At 41.4% G+C, this 20,144-nt stretch overlaps 1 protein-coding gene across 2 annotated transcripts in view; it reads right to left on the bottom strand.

Annotated features, from left to right (window-relative positions):
• Positions 1-20,144, bottom strand: part of THSD4 (thrombospondin type 1 domain containing 4) — a 581,008-nt gene that overhangs the window by 297,696 nt on the left and 263,168 nt on the right. For both annotated transcript variants that reach the window (XM_027572149.2, XM_027572150.2), the window contains one exon: positions 12,455-12,591. In XM_027572149.2, the coding sequence (XP_027427950.2) occupies positions 12,455-12,591 (137 nt within the window). The remainder of the gene's footprint in view (positions 1-12,454; positions 12,592-20,144) is intronic.

Below are 20,144 nucleotides of genomic sequence, written 5' to 3'. Positions count from 1 at the left end.
CTGGTTTTGGGATCAAGGTAATGGTGGCCCCATAAAATGAGTTTGGAAGTTTTCCTTCCATTTCTATTTTTTGGAACAGTTTCAGGAGAATAGGTATTCATTCTTCTTGAAATGTCTGATAGAATTCCCCTGGGAAGCCATCTGGCCCTGGGCTTTTGTTTGTTGGGAGATTTTGGATGACTGCTTCAATTTCCTTAGGGGTTATAGGTCTGTTCAGGTTTTCTATTTCTTCCTGGTTCAATTTTGGTAGTTGATACATCTCTAGGAATGCGCCCATTTCTTCCAGGTTATCTAATTTGCTGGCATAGAGTTGCTCATAATATGTTCTTATAATTGTTTGTATGTCTTTGGTGTTGGTTGTGATCTCTCCTCTTTCATTCATGATTTTGTTGATTTGGGTCCTTTCTCTTTTCTTTTTGATAGGTCTGGCCAGGGGTTTATCAATCTTGTTAATTCTTTCAAAGAACCAGCTCCTAGTTTCGTGGATCTGTTCTACTGTTCTTTTGGTTTCTATTTCATTGATTTCTGCTCTGATCTTTATGATTTCTCTTCTCCTGCTGGGTTTAGGCTTTATTTGCTCTTCTTTCTCCAGCTTCTTTAGGTGTAGGGTTAGGTTGTGTATTTGCGACCTTTCTTGTTTCTTCAGAAAGGCTTGTATTGCTATATACTTTCCTCTCAGGACTGCCTTTGCTATACCCCAAAGATTTTGAACAGTTGTGTTTTCATTTTCATTGGTTTCCATGAATTTTTTTAATTCTTCTTTAATTTCCTGGTTGACCCATTCATTCTGTAGTAGGATGCTCTTTAGCCTCCATGTATTTGAGTTCTTTCCGACTTTCCTCTTGTGATTGAGTTCTAGTTTCAAAGCATTGCGGTCTGAAAATATGCAGGGAATAATCCCAATCTTTTGGTACTGGTTGAGACCTGATTTGTGACCTAGGATGTGATCAATTCTGGAGAATGTTCCATGGGCACTAGAGAAGAATGTGTATTCTGTTGCTTTGGGATGGAATATTCTGAATATGTCTGTAAAGTCCATTTGGTCCAGTGTTTCATTTAAAGTCTTTATTTCCTTGTTGATCTTTTGCTTAGATGATCTGTCCATTTCAGTCAAGGGGGTGTTAAAGTCCCCCACTATTTTTGTATTGTTGTCCATGTGTTTCTTTGCTTTTGTTATTAAATGCCTTATATAATTGGCTGCTCCCACATTAGGGGCATAGATATTTACAATTGTTAGATCTTCTTGTTGGATAGACCCTTTAGGTAGGATATAGTGTCCTTCTTCATCTCTTATTACAGTCCTTGGTTTAAAATCTAATTTGTCTGATATAAGGATTGCCACCCCAGCTTTCTTTTGGTGTCCATTAGCATGGTAAATGGTGTTCCACCCCCTCACTTTCAATCTGGGGGTGTCTGTGGGTCTAAAATGAGTCTCTTGCAGACAGCATATCAATGGGTCTTGTTTTTTAATCCAATCTGATAGCCTGTGTCTTTTGATTGGGGCATTTAGCCCATTTACATTCAGGGTAACTATTGAAAGGTATGAATTTAGTGCCATTGTATTGCCTGTAAGGTGACTGTGACTGTATATTGTCTGTGTTCCTTTCTGATCTATGCTGCTTTTGGGCTCTCTTTTTGCTTAGAGGACCTCTTTCAATATTTCTTGTAGGGCTGGTTTTGTGTTTGTAAATTCCTTTAGTTTTTGTTTGTCCTGGAAGCTTTTTATCTCTCCTTCTATTTTCAATGATAGCCTAGCTGGATATAGTATTCTTGGCTGCATATTTTTCTCGTTTAGCACTCTGAGGATATCATGCCAGTCCTTTCTGGTCTTCCAGGTCTCTGTGGATAGGTCTGTTGCCAATCTAATGTTTCTACCATTGTAGGTTACATATCTCTTCTCCCGAGCTGCTTTCAGGATTTTCTCTTTGTCTCTGAGACTCGTAAGTTTTACTATTAGATGTCGGGGTGTTGAACTATTTTTATTGATTTTGAGAGGGGTTCTCTGTGCCTCCTGGATTTTGATGTCTGTTTCCTTCCCCACATTAGGGAAGTTCTCTGCTATTATTTGCTCCAATATACCTTCTGCCCCTCTCTCTCTTTCTTCTTCTTCTGGGATCCCAATTATTCTAATGTTGTTTCGTCTTATCGTATCGCTTATCTCTCGAATTCTGCCCTCGTGATCCTGTAGTTGTTTCTCTCTCTTTTTTTCAGCCTCTTTATTTTCCATCATTTGGTCTTCTATATCGCTGATTCTCTCTTCTGCGTCATTTATCCTAGCAGTTAGTGCCCCCATTTTTGATTGCACCTCATTAATAGCCTTTTTGATTTCAACTTGGTTAGATTTTAGTTCTTTTATTTCTCCAGAAAGGGTTTCTCTAATAACCTCCACGCTTTTTTCAAGCCCAGCTAGTATCTTTAAAGTCATGATTCTGAACTCTACGTCCGACATCGTACTAATATCCGTATTGAGTAGGTCCCTGGCAGACGGTACTACCTCTTGTTCTTTTTGCTGAGGTGATTTTTTTTGTCTTGTCATTTTGTCCAGAGGAGAACAGATGAATGAGAGAACAGAATGCTAACAGGTTAACAACGTCTCCAACAAATATACTCTATACAAATCAGAAAAGACCTGAAACCAGGGGACAAGAAAGGGAAAGAAAGAAGAGAAAAAAAAAAAGGAAAAAGAAAAAGATAAAAACAAACAAAAACAGAACAAAACAAAAAAAAACAGAATATGATCAAATATGATCAGGCTAGTGCATAGATCAGTGCCACACACTAGATTTTGGGCATATTTTGGTCTGTTAGAAGAAAGTGCCTGCTAAAATTTTAAAGGAAGAAAGACTTATATATGTACAAAATAAGGGTTGATACAATGAAGGGATGGAAGATGACTGTAAAGATGAAAATTATAAAAGATTTTATAAAAGGAATTGATAAGATAAGAAGTTGTTTTAAAAAGAAAGAAGATTTAAAAAGAAAAAAAGAAAAAAAAAGGGAGAGAATGTGATCAGGCAGGAGAATAGAACAAAGCCATACACTAGTGATTTAGGGTATATTTTGATCTGTTAGAAGAAATTGTATCTCAAAATTTTAAAGAGAGAAGAACTTATGCATATATGCCAAAAATAAGGGTAACTACTATGAAGGGATAAAAATATGACTCTAAAAATGAAAAATAAAAAATGTTTTTTTTTTTAAAAAAGGGATTGATAGGATGTTGTTTGAAAAAGGGAAAAAGAAAAATTCAAAAAAATTTTAAAAAATTAACTTTGAAAAACTAATGAATTATAGTAAAAAAGCCATGAATTCTATGTGCAGTATTCCCCTAGCACTGGAGTTCTCCTGTTCTCCTTGCTCGGTAAACTTGGTCTTGGCTTGCTGGCTGTTCGTGCTGATCTCCTGGGGGAGGGGCCTGTTGCTGTGGTTCCCAAATGTCTTTGCCGGAGGCGGAATTGCCCCGCCCTTGTGAGTCCGGGCTAAGCAAGCTGCTCGGGTTTGCTCTCAGGAGCTTTTGTTCCCTGCAAGCTCTCGGTACAGCTTTGGAGGACCAGGGTAAAAATGGTGGGCCTCCCAATCTCTGCCCAGAGGAGCTGAGAACTTGAGGCCCCGCTCCTCAGTGTGCCCCCAGAGAAAAGCAGTCACTCCTGTCTCCTTGATCTCCGGCCACACTCCGTGCTCACCCGGCCTGTGATCAAGTGTTTCTATCTCTGGCACCCGACCCCGTGTGGAGTCTCCACACCCAGCAGATCCCTGCAGTGCGCTTCCGTGCCGCTCCTCCCAGGGGAGGAAGGGGAGACTCCCCGGCTCTTCCGCTTGTTGGGTCCCTGCTGGAGGAGCAAGTAGCCCGACTGGGCCGCGGATTACAGTTTATGGCCACCCCGAGCTGAGAGCCCGCGCCTCGGCTCCGTCTCTGCAGCTGGCTTCCCCGCTCCGATACCTGGGAGCTCTGCCGCACTCAGCACCCCTGGTCTTTCTGTGACCCCGAGGGTCCTGAGACCACACTGTCCCGCGAGGGTTCCACACCCCGCTTAGCCACTGGAGCGACGTCCCTCAGCGGAGACGACTTCTAAAAGTTCCGATTTTGTGCTCCGCGGCTCTAGCACTTGCCAGAAGCGGCCGGCGGAGGCCCCCTCCCCCGCCGTCTATCCTCCCGAATATCGCCTCGGATTCACTTCTCCGAACGTCCTGCCTTCCAGAAAGTGGTCGCTTTTCTGTTCAGAGTGTTGTTACTCTTCTCATCTTCGATCTCCTGTTGAGTTCGTAGGTGTTCAGAATGGTTTGATCCCTATTCAGCTGAATTCCTGAGACCAGACGAAATCCAGGTCTCCTACCCATTTCAGGCCAATCTAATTCTTAGATCAGGCAGAAGAATTTTGAAGGAAAGAAGAAAAATTTTTCCTCCCCAACATAAGTTTAAACGCTGGTATGTTTTATTTCTCTCTCAAAAATGTATGTTCTGGTATTCATATATGAATAGACATATAGATTAATGGAATAGAACAAAAAAGTGCCAAATATATGTTTACATATATACATATACACAGTAATAAAGAGGGAGCCTCAAAACAGTGAGGGAAAGATTTATTCAATTTTGGTAAGGCATAACCTAGGTAACCATCTGAAAAAAAGTATAACTGAATCCATACCTCACACGATACACTACGGTAAATTCCAAATGGATTAATATAAAATGTAAAAATGTAAAAACATTAGAGCCATAAATTAGTGAAAGAAGACAAAGAAGAAGGTTTTTAAGCTTCAAAGTGTAGTAGGTCTTTCCATGACACAAAACCTAGAATCATCAAAGAAAGAATTGCTAAATTCACCATTTAAAAAAATTTAAAACTTCTGCATGGCAAAAAATAAACAAAACCTCATGATCAAAGGCGTAAGTCAAAAGGCTACTTGAAAAAAAAACACTTGCAATTTATACCATAAAAAAACTCTTTCATGTATGAAAACCTCCTACAAATTAAGAAAAAGATCAACAACCCAATAAAAAACCAGATCACAGAAAAGGAATATAAATGGTTCCTGGGTCAAGAGGGCAGTGCTATTGGGGGGAGGGATTACAGCAGGGCAGGTGAGGTGCCTAAGGCTCAAAATTTAAGGAGGCCCTGAGGATTTAATTTCATTAGGTACCTCCTTAAATTCTGCACCCAAGGCACCTCACTCATCCTACTCCAGGCCCTGAAATGGTTCTTAAACATACGAAAAGATGCTCAACCTCACTCAAAATAAGATAAATGCAAACGAAAACTACCCAAGATACCATTTTTCACTTATCAGATTGGCAAAAATCCAATGTTGGACAACACACCACCCACAGATATCACTGGTGGGAATGTGAGTTGTTTCAACCACACTGGAGAGCAATTTACCACCCACTAAGCATTAAAATCACAAATACATATGGACTCTTGACTCACTTCTAAGAATTTATCTTACAGATACTTGCAAACAAGTAAAATGACCCCCACACAAGTCTATTTATTGCAGATTTCCTGGTAATGGTAAGACTGGATGTATCCTAACTGTGCATCATCATGTTTAAATAGACCATGGTTAATTCATACAGTGCAATGCTATGCACCTGTAAAGGCAAGAAGGACGTCCTTTAGATATTGAAATGGAAAGCTTGCCAAGGTATGTTAAATAAGAAAAGCAAGGTCCACAACCGTGTGTGTGCTACTATATGTGTCAAAAAGAAGGAGAACAATAATAAATCATGGGCTTATACATACATAAAAATATCTGCCTTAAAAAAGAAATGATCAAACAATGATTATTTCCTCTCGGGGCATGGGGAGCTGGGCGGATAGGGGACAGGGGATCATACTTTTTGATGTCTGAGTCATGTAAATTTATTTATCTATTAAAAATATAAAATGGAAGTATTTTCATCTGGCACTTTTGTCCTCAAATACCCATTTCCACCTAGATGTCTGACACCTGAGGCTATTTTTCTAAGGCTTTTCTATCACACTAACAGAGCTACCCACAACTCAGTTTGACCTAAATTTGGCAGCAATTTAAACGAGATGCCCAGACTCACAGTTAGGATGATGGGCTTCCCCTTCAAATCTTCACTCAGACTTTTAGGCTCTACGGGAGTCATCATCAGGCTCAGCAACCTCCATTAAAGATGTCTGATCCTACATCAACATCACTGGTCAAGAATACTCAGGGAGAATGTGCAGACAGACCAAAGGGAAAGCCGGCGACTGCCCCCTCAGCCTTGTGAGTCTAAACAGAGACTGCCTGGGGTTTCCAGATGCAGCACGGTTTTCTGCATCCCTAAAATGTTATCCCGTGACTTGTGGAAGAGTACTTGTGGGGTTAAGCTTGTGTGCAATGACTGCTGCATAACTCTGCAGCGCCTGCACATAACAGAGCATACCCAGACAGTGCTTCTAGTCTGTGATTGGTTTAGGCGTGGTGATGGGGGTACATACATGGGGGCAGAGGTAGGTATTTGGCCCAGGGGACTCTGCTGAAGCTTCCTCTGAGGTCTCAGTTACAAGTGCCAGTCACCAACCCTGCCTATTTAGATAGAACACTTCTTTAAGTTCCCTTTGGGGGAATGCTGCCCCATTCCTTCAGAAAGTTAGGGGGAAGGGGCCCTAAATTCCTCTCTCTGGAGGAGGGACCACCAGAGCACAGCAGGTTGAAGCTCTGGACACCATACCCCAATTTTACCTGGGCAGCCTCTCTTTCATCTGCTTTCATATTGGAGATCCTGGTTGACTCCAAAACTTGCTCTTAATATCATCCAGTTTCCAGGAGAGTTTTTCTGGGCACACAGAATGACTTCATGGAGGACTTTCCATTGCTAAAGCCAGCATGTGTTCAGGAAGATGTGTGGGCACCTTGGAGGAACCAAGTCTGGCACCATCAAGGGGAGACTAGGTTAACCCAAGGGCAGGGAGCAGGGAGAAGGTGCGAAAGGTTCATCTCCATATCTATCAGCTCTGGAGCACTACTCAGATACTAGGGCCTGGGCTGGAGACTTGGTGTGACTTTTCTCCCATCCCTCGGGACTTACAAGGTCAGGAGCACCTCAGCCCCTGCCCTCCCCTACAGTCCATCTAAGGTATGCCTCCTCACCAGTTCACCAGCCCAGCTCCGCCATTAATTTCATGATGCTCATCAAAATTCCTAATTCTTTTGCTTCTTAACCGACCTTTTCTCTTTATTACTTTTTCCATTAGATTTTAAGCTCAGTGTGGGTAGGACCATGTTCATCTTTTCCACTATTTCATCCCCCAGACCTAGCACACTGTACAACAGTGAGCAGTTAAGATTATTTGTTGAATTAATTAATAATCCTATAATATTGCTTGGGCTGTTAATATGTAATAAGTATGCATTAATTAAGAAATCTAACCAGACATTTTACATTAGTAGTGGTCCCAATGATTGGAAGTGAGAAAAATTATGGATAATGGAAAAGGAGTGCATATAAAAGAGCAAATTTCATCAGCTTTACTTTAGGTGTCAGTTTCAGATGTCAAGAGGTCCTGAGAACAGGGCCTGGGATCTAACATTTCAATGCTTCTTTAAACTTATTCTTGATTATTTGTAGGAAAGGAGGTTACACAGCCAGTTTCTAACTTGTTCTTTTACTCATTCTTTCATACATTTTAAGAATATTTACAGAATAATCTTAACATGTTAATTAAGCACCAAAGATACAGACACGCATGACACTCATTCCCTCTCCTATATAGGAGTTCAGACACGTGTCAAAATAACTATAACATAATATGATAAGCATTTTAATAGTCATAAGCAGACAGACTTTTTGGAACACAAGTTTGCTGGGGGTGGGAATACAAGAGGGAGTCCACAGAGTATCACGTAAGCTTCAAGCAAAGTAAAAGCTCTCTACCCTCTTTCAAGGCTGAATCATGCAGATATCTGGCCAAGGGGAGAACATTTCACCCAATACAATTATCCTCTTGGTTTCACTCAAGTGGCAACAGAACTCAAAGCAAAGTCCACAAAATAAAGCCAGTAACCAAAAGGAAAATAAAAGAAGCAACTTTGGGCAAACAAGCAGAGAAGTGAGCAGGGTCTACCCATTTGGCTCAGGAAAGCGCAACAGTGGGTTACACAGGAGGATGACGGGAATTCGGGCCTGAACACACGCAGGGACACTCACCCATATGCACACACCCATTATGTCATCCTTCTCCGTCAGGGCAGCACGCTGGCTCAGAGCTTATCTCTGAACATTTGGAAACATTTACCTTGCTTTAATTTACTGAATAAATCTGAAAGTGTCTGTGGATGTGTCCAGATTGAAGGCAAGCAGTGTCCCAGCTGGGAAGGGAGGTGTGAAGGCCCCCCGCTGAGTGTGGGCCGATGGTTGCCGCAAGAGTCGCCCCACGTGAAGGCGAAGACCGACCAGGGATGAGAGGCAGAGGAAGTTCAAGGGCAGAAGGTCTTCTTCTCCCTCCACAGAAGGAAGGCACCATCGGAATGCGTACTCTCACACTTGCTTATGTTCTTCCTGCCTTAGCTCTAAAGGGACTCAAGAGATTCAGAGTGAGTGAAATAAAATGAGACGAGGGATCGAGAGCTTGGCAGATGCCAAGAATTTTCCCCGACCTCTGAGGCCTGGGGTTCTGGGGATGTAGCCAAGGGGGCTTCGTGTCCTTGTTTTATCTGCACTCAATTGCCCATCCCAGCCGAAAATGAGAAAGCTCTGTGCTGGTTTCAAGACGAATTTCATTTGCTGAAATCCAACAGACTGAGTCACCGAGACCTCAATTCATTTACACATTTATTTTAAGCACCTAAACATTTATTTTAAGCACCTATTCAATGGTAGGCATTTTGCTAAAGCAAAGTGCCTGGAACTGCTCCTAGCTTGCTGGGTGGTAGGTGGGGGCAGTGGGAACGGAAGAATAAACACAGTGCTCAAGGGGGTCAGCTGGTGGCTTTTGAGCCGAGGCCACCAAGTGGACCAAGGATGGACACAGAATAGCACTCAAGGCTGAGGGGACAGCATGTACATTCTCGTGGATGCACAGCCCCGCAGGCCTGTTTGGGGGGGAGGGGGGTGGGTCTTGGGGGTGGCTCTCACTTTCAGGATCATTCAAGTCTAGAAGTCTGAGGTTTCTGTAAGGCTGGTCTCCGGGGAGTTGAGAGTATTTTTCTCTTCCTCGTCCTTTACCCAAGTGACCCCGTTCTTTCAAAAGCCTGCTATGCCACCGAAGAGAAACTTTCATCTAGGTTTATTAAGTGGTGAGCAAAAATAATACATGTGTCATCAAACAATTAAAATCCAGAGTTATTTAGACAGAGTTGAGATCAAGCAAAAAAAAAAAAAAAAAATCACGGGACAGTTAATGTGGTGCTTAATGATAGACATTATTACTGCGTTCTCTGTTAATTAGATATAAATGCTATTTTGTTCCCATAAATGACAACAATGACTGGGCAGGGCTAGAAGTGTCTCAGAGGCTTCTCAAGACTGGCCAGACATTCCTATTTGATGTCTACAAGGAAGGGGTCGAGTTGAGGAAGGGAGGGTCTCTGTGGGCTCCAGATACATTCTTTTGCTTGAGGAAAAGGTAGTTCTTTCCCCTCAAAGCTTATCCATATGCAGTCCTGAGCCTGAAGACAACTTTTGGGACCCTTCAGTCCCTGTCAAGAAAAGAAAGTCTAACCCAGCACTGAAGGACTGTAGAGGGACCCCCATTTTCTCCAGCCCGCAGCCCCTCACAAAGGCAGCCCTAGGACGTCTGCATTCTTCCTGCCCCTCTTCCAACTCTTGGACCTAAAGCACAGAGGATTTCTAGCAACAGGGTAAATGCAGGCTGGCCAGAGGGTGCTCTGCCAGCCCAGGAACAGAGCATTCCAGCTTGCCCGGGGTGGGCCTGGGGCCTTTCTTTGGCTTGGTGTCAAGGGGGACGGCACCCTTCTCTCTTAGCTATTCTTTTGTGGGTTTAGCTCGTATTCTTATTTGATGCTCGTCGCCTTTCACTACCTTTTGTTGTAGACCTGGGGCTGCACGTGAACTTTATGTAGCCAGAAGAGGCTTTCTGGAGCCATTTAGATGTCTGCGAGTGACGGCTCTCTCAGCCACAAGTCAGCGAGGCAGAGATATCAATTTGAATTCTGGGCTTCCAATCAAACATGCAGAAAAGGACACTGTACCCTTTGAAAGTTGCAAAATAAACAGAACTTGGGCCCGGGAAGCAAATGTACTTCTGATTACTCTGAACTGAAGTTCTGGAGAGGACAGTATAGTCAGTGATTCCAACAACTTCAGGGAGGATAATTTCAGGCAAGAGCACAGAGAACAAATACAGTGATATCAAAGCAGCCCTTGTAACATCAAATTCCTATGAATCTACTCACATCCTGGGGAATGTCTGTCCCGATCTTTTAGCAATTATCATCTGCAAACCATGCCGCCCTATAGTCTGAATGGTTTTCGACAATTAGTAAGAATCCATACCCACGTCCTTAGAAGTGTTTGTTTTTCTTCCATATCATCAGGTCACAGACACTCAAAGCAACACTAGGAAAACACGTTCCTCCAGCGGAAAGAGCCCACATTTCATCTTCCTTCCAAGTCATGACACCACTCTACATGTACATTTCTGAGTCTCAGTTAACTGTAGTTTCATCACTGTATCCTTTAGAACTTTGCTACTTGAGAACCAGAGGCATCAGCATCACTTGGGAGCTTGCTGGAAAAGCAGACTCTCGGGACCTTCCCCAGACCGGCCGAATTAGCATCTGCAATCTCCTGGCATTTCACCCTACAGTGTTCTCACGAAAGACAATGTGAGTCTCACAAATCTGTAATCTACCAACAAAGAAGATGCTTTTGCATCGGAAACTCAAATACGACAGGACATATGTGGACATAAACAATGTATTAATACTAATAAATGTCAGCATGCTTACTAAATGCCAGACCAGGAGGTAGATACTGCCCTCTTCATGTGTTGGAGGCACAGGGTGCTTATCTAACCTGCACAAGATCACACAGAAAATCACACAGTGGACGAGGCAGAATTTGAATCCAGGTGGTCTGACTTCCGAGGGCATGTTTTTAACCATTACACTCCACCCGCTCCTGGCGGTGTGCACTTGTACTCAGGAAATGAAACAGCTCTGATTCAGGGCCTGGAAGAAAAAGCTAGGTTGCTGTAAGGCCCACCATTGCAGGCTCAGTCACATTTAGAAGCAGAGACCACGTGAGCCAGAGATCAAAACCTCTAACAGAACCCTCTTGGGTCTGATCTGAGGTCAGCGAGGCACAGAGAGGGCGTGTGGAACCCTGTGGTTCTCCCGATTGGGTGGAAAATGGGGGCCAGACAGGTCTGAGCCCCTACTGCACTTCCCGTCATGCTCCCCTGTCTCTTCCCCGCCGTGTCCTACCTCTCTTGGGGTTTTGCTCTTCCAAAGACCCCTCCCACCCATCAGATAATCAAGGACAGCTGCTCCTTTCTTCACTTTCATTGAAAATCTGAGAACATCTGTTCTGCTTGAATAAGTCATTTTGGGTCCTATCTGAAACCTCCTCATGAAAAAAAAAAAGTCCAGTCCAGGAAGGCTGTGCTTTTACATCACCCGTCAGTAACTCTTCAGCTAAACGACATAGAAGGTGTAACAGGAAATTTCAGAGGTGATAACCAAGAACTCTTCCTTTTTGAAAATAAAGCCTGCCAGCTACTGGGCATTAATTAAGATGGCGTTTTAGTCTGGGCTCCCAAGAGTCATGTACCTGCCGGGGTCTCAGCTCCACTCATACATTTAGAGGTGCAAGAAGGGTGGCAGTCCAGGCCCAAATTAACATGGCCGTGGAATCTGTGCCTATCTAAAGTGCCTATTGCTAACCAAAGGTTCTTTCTGGCACAGGTGAGCACCCCACAAAGATGTTCTCAGGCCCCAAGTGTTTGCAGAGTAGGGGGGCAGGGAGTTGCTGGAACAGACTTCACAAGTCCAAAGAGGCCGAAAAACTCTTCCTGTTTAAGGTACAACTTTGCTATAAAAGGCACTGAACCACTTTCATTTGGAAGCCTGCCCCATTTGGTGGGAGGCAAGATTAAATACACCCTGCCCTTAAAACGCCACCCTTGCCCTTGTGATGCCAACAGTTTCTTGATGGATCTGGCCGGGCCTTTTTCATAAACTCCACTTCAGAGGTAAGGAATGATTGTTGAGTCCCCTTTGAGGCACATGGTGGAAATATAAACCACTTAATACTTGAAATGTCAGACTGTGCTGTGGAAGATGTTCTAAGATCAAAAACACAGAGAGGACTAACCTGCCCTATTTTAGCCCACTTGTCCCAGAGCTCATGGTTCAGTGCTCCGTGGGCTGTGGGGAGGTAAGAGGCCATGGCCTGGCCAAACACAATGGAGTGGGCAGTTCCAGATTGATCACCCAGAGAACGTGCTACAGACACCCAGTCCAGGGCACTTACCTTGCACTGCCCAGACACGCAGATGGCCGTGCCATTCTGGTCACAGGGGGTACCATCAATGACCTTCTCAGCTTGCCGGACGTAGAAGCGGTAGCCCATTGCCTGGCAGTTCAACTCACACTTTCGGTTGCCCTTTACTACCAAAAAAAAAAAAAAAAAAAGCATCTTTTTGCTTCCGGTATTCCTTACTGAGATAAAATTCACATAACATAAAAATAACCATAATAACCAAAGTGTACAATTCAGTGATTTTTAGTATATTCCCAATGTTGTGCAACCATCACCACTAACTAATTCTAGAACATTTCTATCACCCCAAAAAGAACCCCTGGACTTGTTCACTGTCACTCCTGGCCCCATACTTTGGCAACCACCAGCCTATTCTATTTTCTTTCTCTGGATTTGCCCATTCTGGACGTTTCATAATCACACGCTTTTATTTATTTATTTATTTATTTATTTATTTATTTATTTATTTTTAAATTTTATTAATGTTATGTTAATCACCACATATTACAACATTAGTTTTTGATGTAGTGTTCCATGATTCATTGTTTGCGTATAACACCCAGTGCTCCATGCAAAACGTGCCCTCTTTAATACCCATCACCAGGCTAACCCATCCCCCACCCCCCCAGAACCCTTAGTTTGTTTTTCACAGTCCATAGTCTCCCATGGTTCGTCTCCCCCTCCGATTTCTCCCCCTTCCTTTCTCTACACCACACACATTTTTATTTTTTTAAGATTTTATTTATTTGAGAGAGAGAGCACAAGGAAGGGAGAGGCAGAGAGAGAGAGAGGGAGAATCAGACTCCCCGCTGAGAAGGGAGCCTTACAAGGGACTCGATCCCAGGACCTCGAGATCAAGATCTGAGCTGAAGGCAGATGCTTAACTGACTGAGCCACCCAGGCACCCCATAATCACACACTTAAAAAACTGCATTGAAGTTATGACATCTCCCCATATTTGATGGTTGAGGGAAGAGACTGGGTCTTGATCTCCTGGCGTATAGTAGAGATTCAATGCTGAGCAGGTATCATAAAGAGATTCTTAAGGAATCTCACAATGCAAATAATAGACTCTACTTTTAGAAATCCTCCCATGCTTTAACATAGTCGTGATTATATCTTACTTATCAGCAATTGCAGTGAGCACACAATTTTTATATTCTGCTTTAAAAAATTTTTTTTTTACTGAATATCTACGCAGTTATATCACTTTTATGCTCTGTCAAATGGCCGGAGTTTCCTGTAATCATTCCTCCATTATGAGATATTTAAGTGGTCTCCCCAACACCTTAGGTGGAAGTCCAAAGTCCTCAGCAAGAGATAAAACATCTTTCAAGAGCTGAACCTTGGCTACCTTCACAGTTTCGTTTCCTACTGTTCATCCTTAAATCCTTATTCTGTTCCCAACTAAGCACTTCCTCTGTCCGGCTATTGCTTAGCTTTTCCTTCTGCCTTTGCCTCACTTGGCTGGTACCTGTTTCTACTTGGATTTAGTTCCCAGGTCACCTCCTCTAGGAAGCCCTCCGTGGATACACCCACCCATCTAATCTGGCCCCCTCTATGATAAGATTAACCAAACATGAGGGACCACAGGGATGCATCTGTCGTATTTACTCTTGTATCCAGTACAGAGATGGGTACGTAGAAAATACTCTAACAACCCCTGAGGAATAAAAGGCGGATGAATAAATATTGGCCTTTTTTTTTTTTTTGGCTTTCTCTCCTCTCCCCCGACCGATATATTCCCCTACAGAGTCTTTCTATTTCTGTTACATCACACAGAGCCTGGCACACAGTCAGTGCTTAATAAATGCTAAATTAATTACTGCTACAACCAATACCTTCAGAGCAATTTAGCTGCCTCCAAAATAAGAACGAGAAAATTTTTCAGGCGAGATATATTTCCATATCCAAAACAGACAGACAAGCCAAGTACACACTGATTTTTTTTTTTTTTTTTTAACTGTTTTTGGAGACAAGACGAATGCAGTACTCAGCCATAGACAGCATGTTCCAGGGTCATGCCTTTGTCTGAAAATCTGATTACTGGATTGGATAACACTGACTTTTTCCTACACAACACAATACATCATATTTTCCCCAGTGTGGCTGCCTGACTGTCATAGCAATGAACTTTACTCCAAAGCCATTGAAAACCGCTAACAGGAAATAACATGGAGCCTCTGGGACCACAAGGTTTAGGGAACACTGAATCTTCTAATGTACTCTGAGCTCTGTCTTAGAAGTCAAGAGACAGTGTTTCTTACTCTGGCTGCCCAAAAGATATAAGAGGCGATCTTGGGAAAAATCAAAAAATACCAAAGATAGAAGCACCTTTGGGACTTATCTAAAACCATCTTTTCATAGATTAAAAACACAACACCACAGTGGGCCTAAGAAAGGAGGTGACAAGGAAGGGGTAAACTAGTCTCCAAAGCTTGCTTTCTCAGGTCATCTATCTCCCCAGACTCTGCTTCCTCCTTCCCAGCTCCTCACTTCTGAGGTGACAGCAGGAACTATCCACTGGGCATTGTCTTTTACATAATAAAAGTGTCTGAAAGGCAGCCTCACATGGGGCAAGGGTTTGGAGTTCTCACTTCTCTTGGCTTTGGGATACTATCTTTTGCAGCCACAATTTTATTTCTCAATATTCGCAACCGTATGACAGAAAAACATTCTGAGAACAAAAAACCATGGCTGAATGTGAGACAGTTATGGCAGAATCTCTGAACAGCTACATGAAAACAACCTGGAGGACTGGCCTTAAGTCTGGGCTCCTCCTCCCTGTGGTCCAAACCAGCCACTAGGTCTGACCCTCTGCTTATATGGCTTAGACAGCGTCCCTGCCTTCTCAGACTTGAAAGAAGGAAAAAGGGGGCTCTAGCAAAGAACTGAAACCTGCAGACAAGGGGCTGCCTAACAGAACTGCCTAGAATCCTGCTGCCTTAGCAATACTCAACCTGGTGCATCTCATAAAAGCACACAAGGACTGACTTCTCTCGACCCCGCATACACCCTCCAGCCACTTTAAAATTCCACATAATTTTATGGGCCTCAGATTAAGGTTTTTCATGGATAATCACTTGGTTCCTTTTTTATCCCCCATGAATACAATCACAATTCTCCTGCCAAAGACTCTTCTCTAAGCAGTTTTTATCAGGGTTTTATCAGTGCAGACAGAGGAGGAAAATAGAAGAGTGTCCACGAGCGGGGAGCAAGGGGCTGAGAGCAAAGTGGGCACATCCTTCTCTCCCCGATTCTCCTATTGCTCTCCCTCCCTGTTCTCATCTGCTTCCTAAATGTCCTCCCCACCCCCAAGAGGGACACCTTTCTATTCCACAAACTGAGGGGGTGATTCTCAGCGTGTCCCAGGACTGGAAGCACAGCATCACCTGGGAACTTGTTGAAAATGCAAATTCTGGGGCCTCACCTCCAACTCTTACAGCAGAAATTCTGGCAAGCTGTATTTTAATAAGTGCTCGGGGTGATTCTGGGGCAGTCAGGTTTGGGAGCCACTGCTCTAAGGAAAATCAAGTACTGAGAAGGCTTGGAAGCAGCCGACTGTTCTTATTTTGAACATCTTCAAGATGTTCAAATTCCACACCTAAATTTCAAAGGTAATATAAGCACTATCTTGAACTACATTTAGAATATTGCCAGGTATCTGGATCCCTGATGGTAAAAAAAACCCCTCTTATCATTAAAAAAAGATGCTGCAGCTTACACAAGAAAATTCAGGTGACTTAGAATAAAGCAGCTAACAGCAAATCTACCCTCAAGAACAGGTTAAATATTTAAATCACTCACTGAACTGTGTTCCCTTGGAAAACCCACTGATATAAAGACATTTTTAAAAAAATGATTTTATTTATTTGAGAAAGAGAGAGCGAGAACACGAGTGGGGGGAGGGGCAGAAGGAGAGGGAGAAGCAGACTCCCTACTGAGCAGGGGGAGGGCTGAGCCATGCAGGGCTCAATCCCAGGACCCTGGGATCATGATCTGAGCTGAAGGTAGATGCTTAACCAACTGAGCCACCCAGGCGCCCCAAGAGTAAAGACATTTTTTAAGTGGTAAAGGACAAAGAAAATAGAAAAGGAGTTAACAGTTACAAAATTTTGGAAGGTAGGAAGCAAAAGGACCCATAGAAATGACACAGCAGACCCAAGAAAACTGAGCCTAAGCAGGAATTGGAGCAACGAAGCCACCTAGTATTGCTGCATCTCCAAGAGATAACTTTGGAAATAGGGCAGAAAGCAGGCCTAAAAACAGAAAAATCATCTGTAAGAAGTAGTCAGAGATTCCACTTTCCAGAATGGTTAGCTCAAAGCCTTTGAAAATCGACTCCTTCATAAAAGCAATGAGAACACTGTCAAAAGACAGCTGGGGAGGCTATCGTAATATCACACCAAACAGACTTTAAGATAAAAATGGTTACTAGAGACAAGTAATAGCATTTTATGATGACAAAAGAGTCAATCCATTAGGAAGACAACAACAGAGCCCCCAAAATACATGAAGCAAAAACTGAAAGAATTGAAAGGAGAAATAGACAATTCAACAATCATAGTTTGAAATGTTGATACCACACTTTTAATAATGAACAGAACAACTAGACAGAAGATCAGCAAGGAAACAGAAGACCTGAACAGCATTATACACCAACTAGACCTAACAGCTGTCTATAGAACATTCCACCCCATAACAGCAGAATACTCATTCTTCTCAAGTGTACATGAAACATTCTCCAGGAGGGGCCAAATGTTAGGTCATAAAACAAGCCTTAATATATTTACAAGGACCTAAGTCATACAAAGTATGTCCACTCATCACAGTGGAATGAAATTAGGAATCAAATGCAGAAAGAAATTTGGGGATTTCAAAAATATGTGGAAATTAACATACTTCTAAATAACTGATCAAGAAAAAAAGCACAAATAAAATAAGAAAAAACTTTGAGGTAAATAAAAATAAAAATACAACACATCAAAACATGGGATGCAGCCGTAGCAGTATTTAGAGGAAAATTTATAGCTGTAAACACCTATGTTAAAAAAGATCTCATATCAATAACCTAATCTCCCATGTTAAGTACCAGAAAAAGAACAGACTTAACCCAAAGCCAACAGAAGGAAGAAACCTAGAATGGAAATAAATTATACAGAGAAGGGAGAAATAATAGAGAAAATCAATGAAACCCAGAGATGGTTTTTTGAAAAGATAAACAGAACTGACAAACTTTAGATAGACTGACCAAGAATGAAAGAGAGAAGACTCAGACTACTAAAATCAGGAATCAAGAGGGACTATAACTACTGATTTTACAGAAATAAAAAGGACTTCTAACCAGGGTAATTAGACAAAAAAAGAAAAAAGCATCCAGATTGGAAAGGAATAAGTAAAACTATCTGTATTCACAGATGACCTTATCGTGTATATAGAAAAATTTTTAAATGCACCGAAAAACTATTTAAACTAATAAAAAGTTCATTGAGGTTATAGGATAGACGATCAATATGCAAAAATCAATTGTATTTCTATACATTATCAATAAACAATGTGAATATGAAATTAAGAAAACAATTCCATTTACAATAGCATCAAAAAGAACGAAATATTTAGGAATTAATTTAACACAAGAAGTTTAAGACTTATACACTGAAAATTACAAAATATTTTTGAAAGAAATTAAGAAAGGCCCAAATAAATGGAAAGACATCCCATGTTCATAAATCAAAAGACTTAATATTATTAAGATGGCAATACTCCCCAAATTGATCTACAGATTCAACACAATATCAATCAATATACCAGCTGTCTTTTTTGCAGAAATTGACAAGTTCTTCCTAAAACTGATATGGAAATGCAAGAAACCAATAGCCAAAATAACCTTGGAAAGAGAAAAAGTTGGAGGACTCATACTTCCTCATTTTGAAACTTACTACAAAAGTACAACAATGAAGACATTTTGATATCATTAAGTCCTGGCATATGGATTGACAGAATAGAATTGAGACTCCAGGAATGAAACTTTAGATATATGGTCAATTGATTTTTGATAAGAGTGCCAAAACAATTCAATGGGCATAGAATAGTCTTTGCAATAAATAGTGTTGGGATAACTTTGCATATCTATCTACATGGAAAAGAATAAAGCTGGACCCCTACCTCACACCATATGTAAAAATGAACTCAAAAGGGCACATCAACCTAAATGTAAGAGCTAAAACTAAAAAATTCTTAGAAGAAACATAGGCATATGTCTTCATGATAGTGAATTCATCAATGGTTTCTTAGATAATATGATATCAAAAGCACAAGTAACAAAAGAAAAAAATAGATAAATTGGGCTTCATCATAGAACTCCATTGAGAAAATGAAATGACAACCCAAGGAATGGAACAAAATTTTTGCAAATCATATTATCAGATAAGGCACTTGTATCTAGAATCTACAAAGAACTTTTGTAACTCAATAGTGAAAAGACAATTCAATTAAAAAAAAATGGGCAAAGAATTTGAATAGGCATCTCTCCAAGGGAGATATATAAATGGCTAATAAGCACATGAAAAGATGCTCAATATCACTTGTCATTAAGGAAATACAAGTCAAATCCATGATGAGATAGCACTTCACACATATTAAGATGGCTAAAATTAAAAAGAGAGTAAGAAGAGATGTAGAGAAGTCAGGACCTTTGTACAATGTTCACAGGAATGTAAAATGGAAGAGTTTCATTGGAATACATTTGATAGTTTCTCAGGGTGTTAAACACAGTGTTATCATATGACCCAGCAATTCCACTCCTAGGTATATAACTATGAGAAATGAAAACATGCTTCAAAAAACTTGTACATGAATATTCATAACAGCATTATTCACAGTAACTAGGAAGTAAAACAATCTAAATGTCCCTTGACTGATGAATGAATAAACAAAATGTGGTATATCATACGTGGAATATTATTCAACAAGAGAAAGGGAAGAAGTACTGATATGTACTACGACATGGATGAATCTTGAAAATATTGTCCTAAATGAAAGAAGCCAGTCAAAAAGTCACCTACTATCTAATTACAGTTATACGAAATGTTCGGAATAGGCAAATATGTAGAGCTAGAAAGTAGATTAGCAGTTCCCAGAGGAGAGAATGTAAAGCAAATGCTAATGGGTATGGACTTTCTTCTGGGGGTCCATACTGAAATTATTTAGTGGTAATAGTTGCACAATCCTCTAAATACACTAATAAACATTAAACTGCAGTATTTAAGTTGGTGGCTTTTATGGTATATGAATTTTATCTCAATAAAGCTGTTATTAAAAAAAAAGAAGCAGTTAGCTTCCTAGATCTCCAGGAAATCATCAAATAAATAATTCAAGAAAACTTCCGTTTCCAGATTGAAGGAGTCCACCAACTGCCCAGGACAATGATGTTAGGGGTAAGATTTGATTTTACCCTACTTATAATTAATAAGTTAGCCTGACTGTTTCATGGTTACAAAAGGAGGATACAAGACTCCTGAGTCAGAGATAAAGGACTTTATTGCTCTTGGAAGAGCCAGCAGCATGAGCATCAGCATGTTTATATCAATTCTCCTTGCCCCCAAGTTTCACAGAGGCAATGCACAAGGGCCCAGATGGATATTGCACACGCAGCTGAGGGACACTTTGCTTGAGGAACCTG

Source organism: Zalophus californianus, chromosome 6, assembly GCF_009762305.2.
Source record: "Zalophus californianus isolate mZalCal1 chromosome 6, mZalCal1.pri.v2, whole genome shotgun sequence".
Lineage (NCBI taxonomy): Eukaryota > Metazoa > Chordata > Mammalia > Carnivora > Otariidae > Zalophus > Zalophus californianus.
Note: the sequence above shows the minus strand (reverse complement) of the source record. Positions and strands in the feature narration are given on the sequence as shown.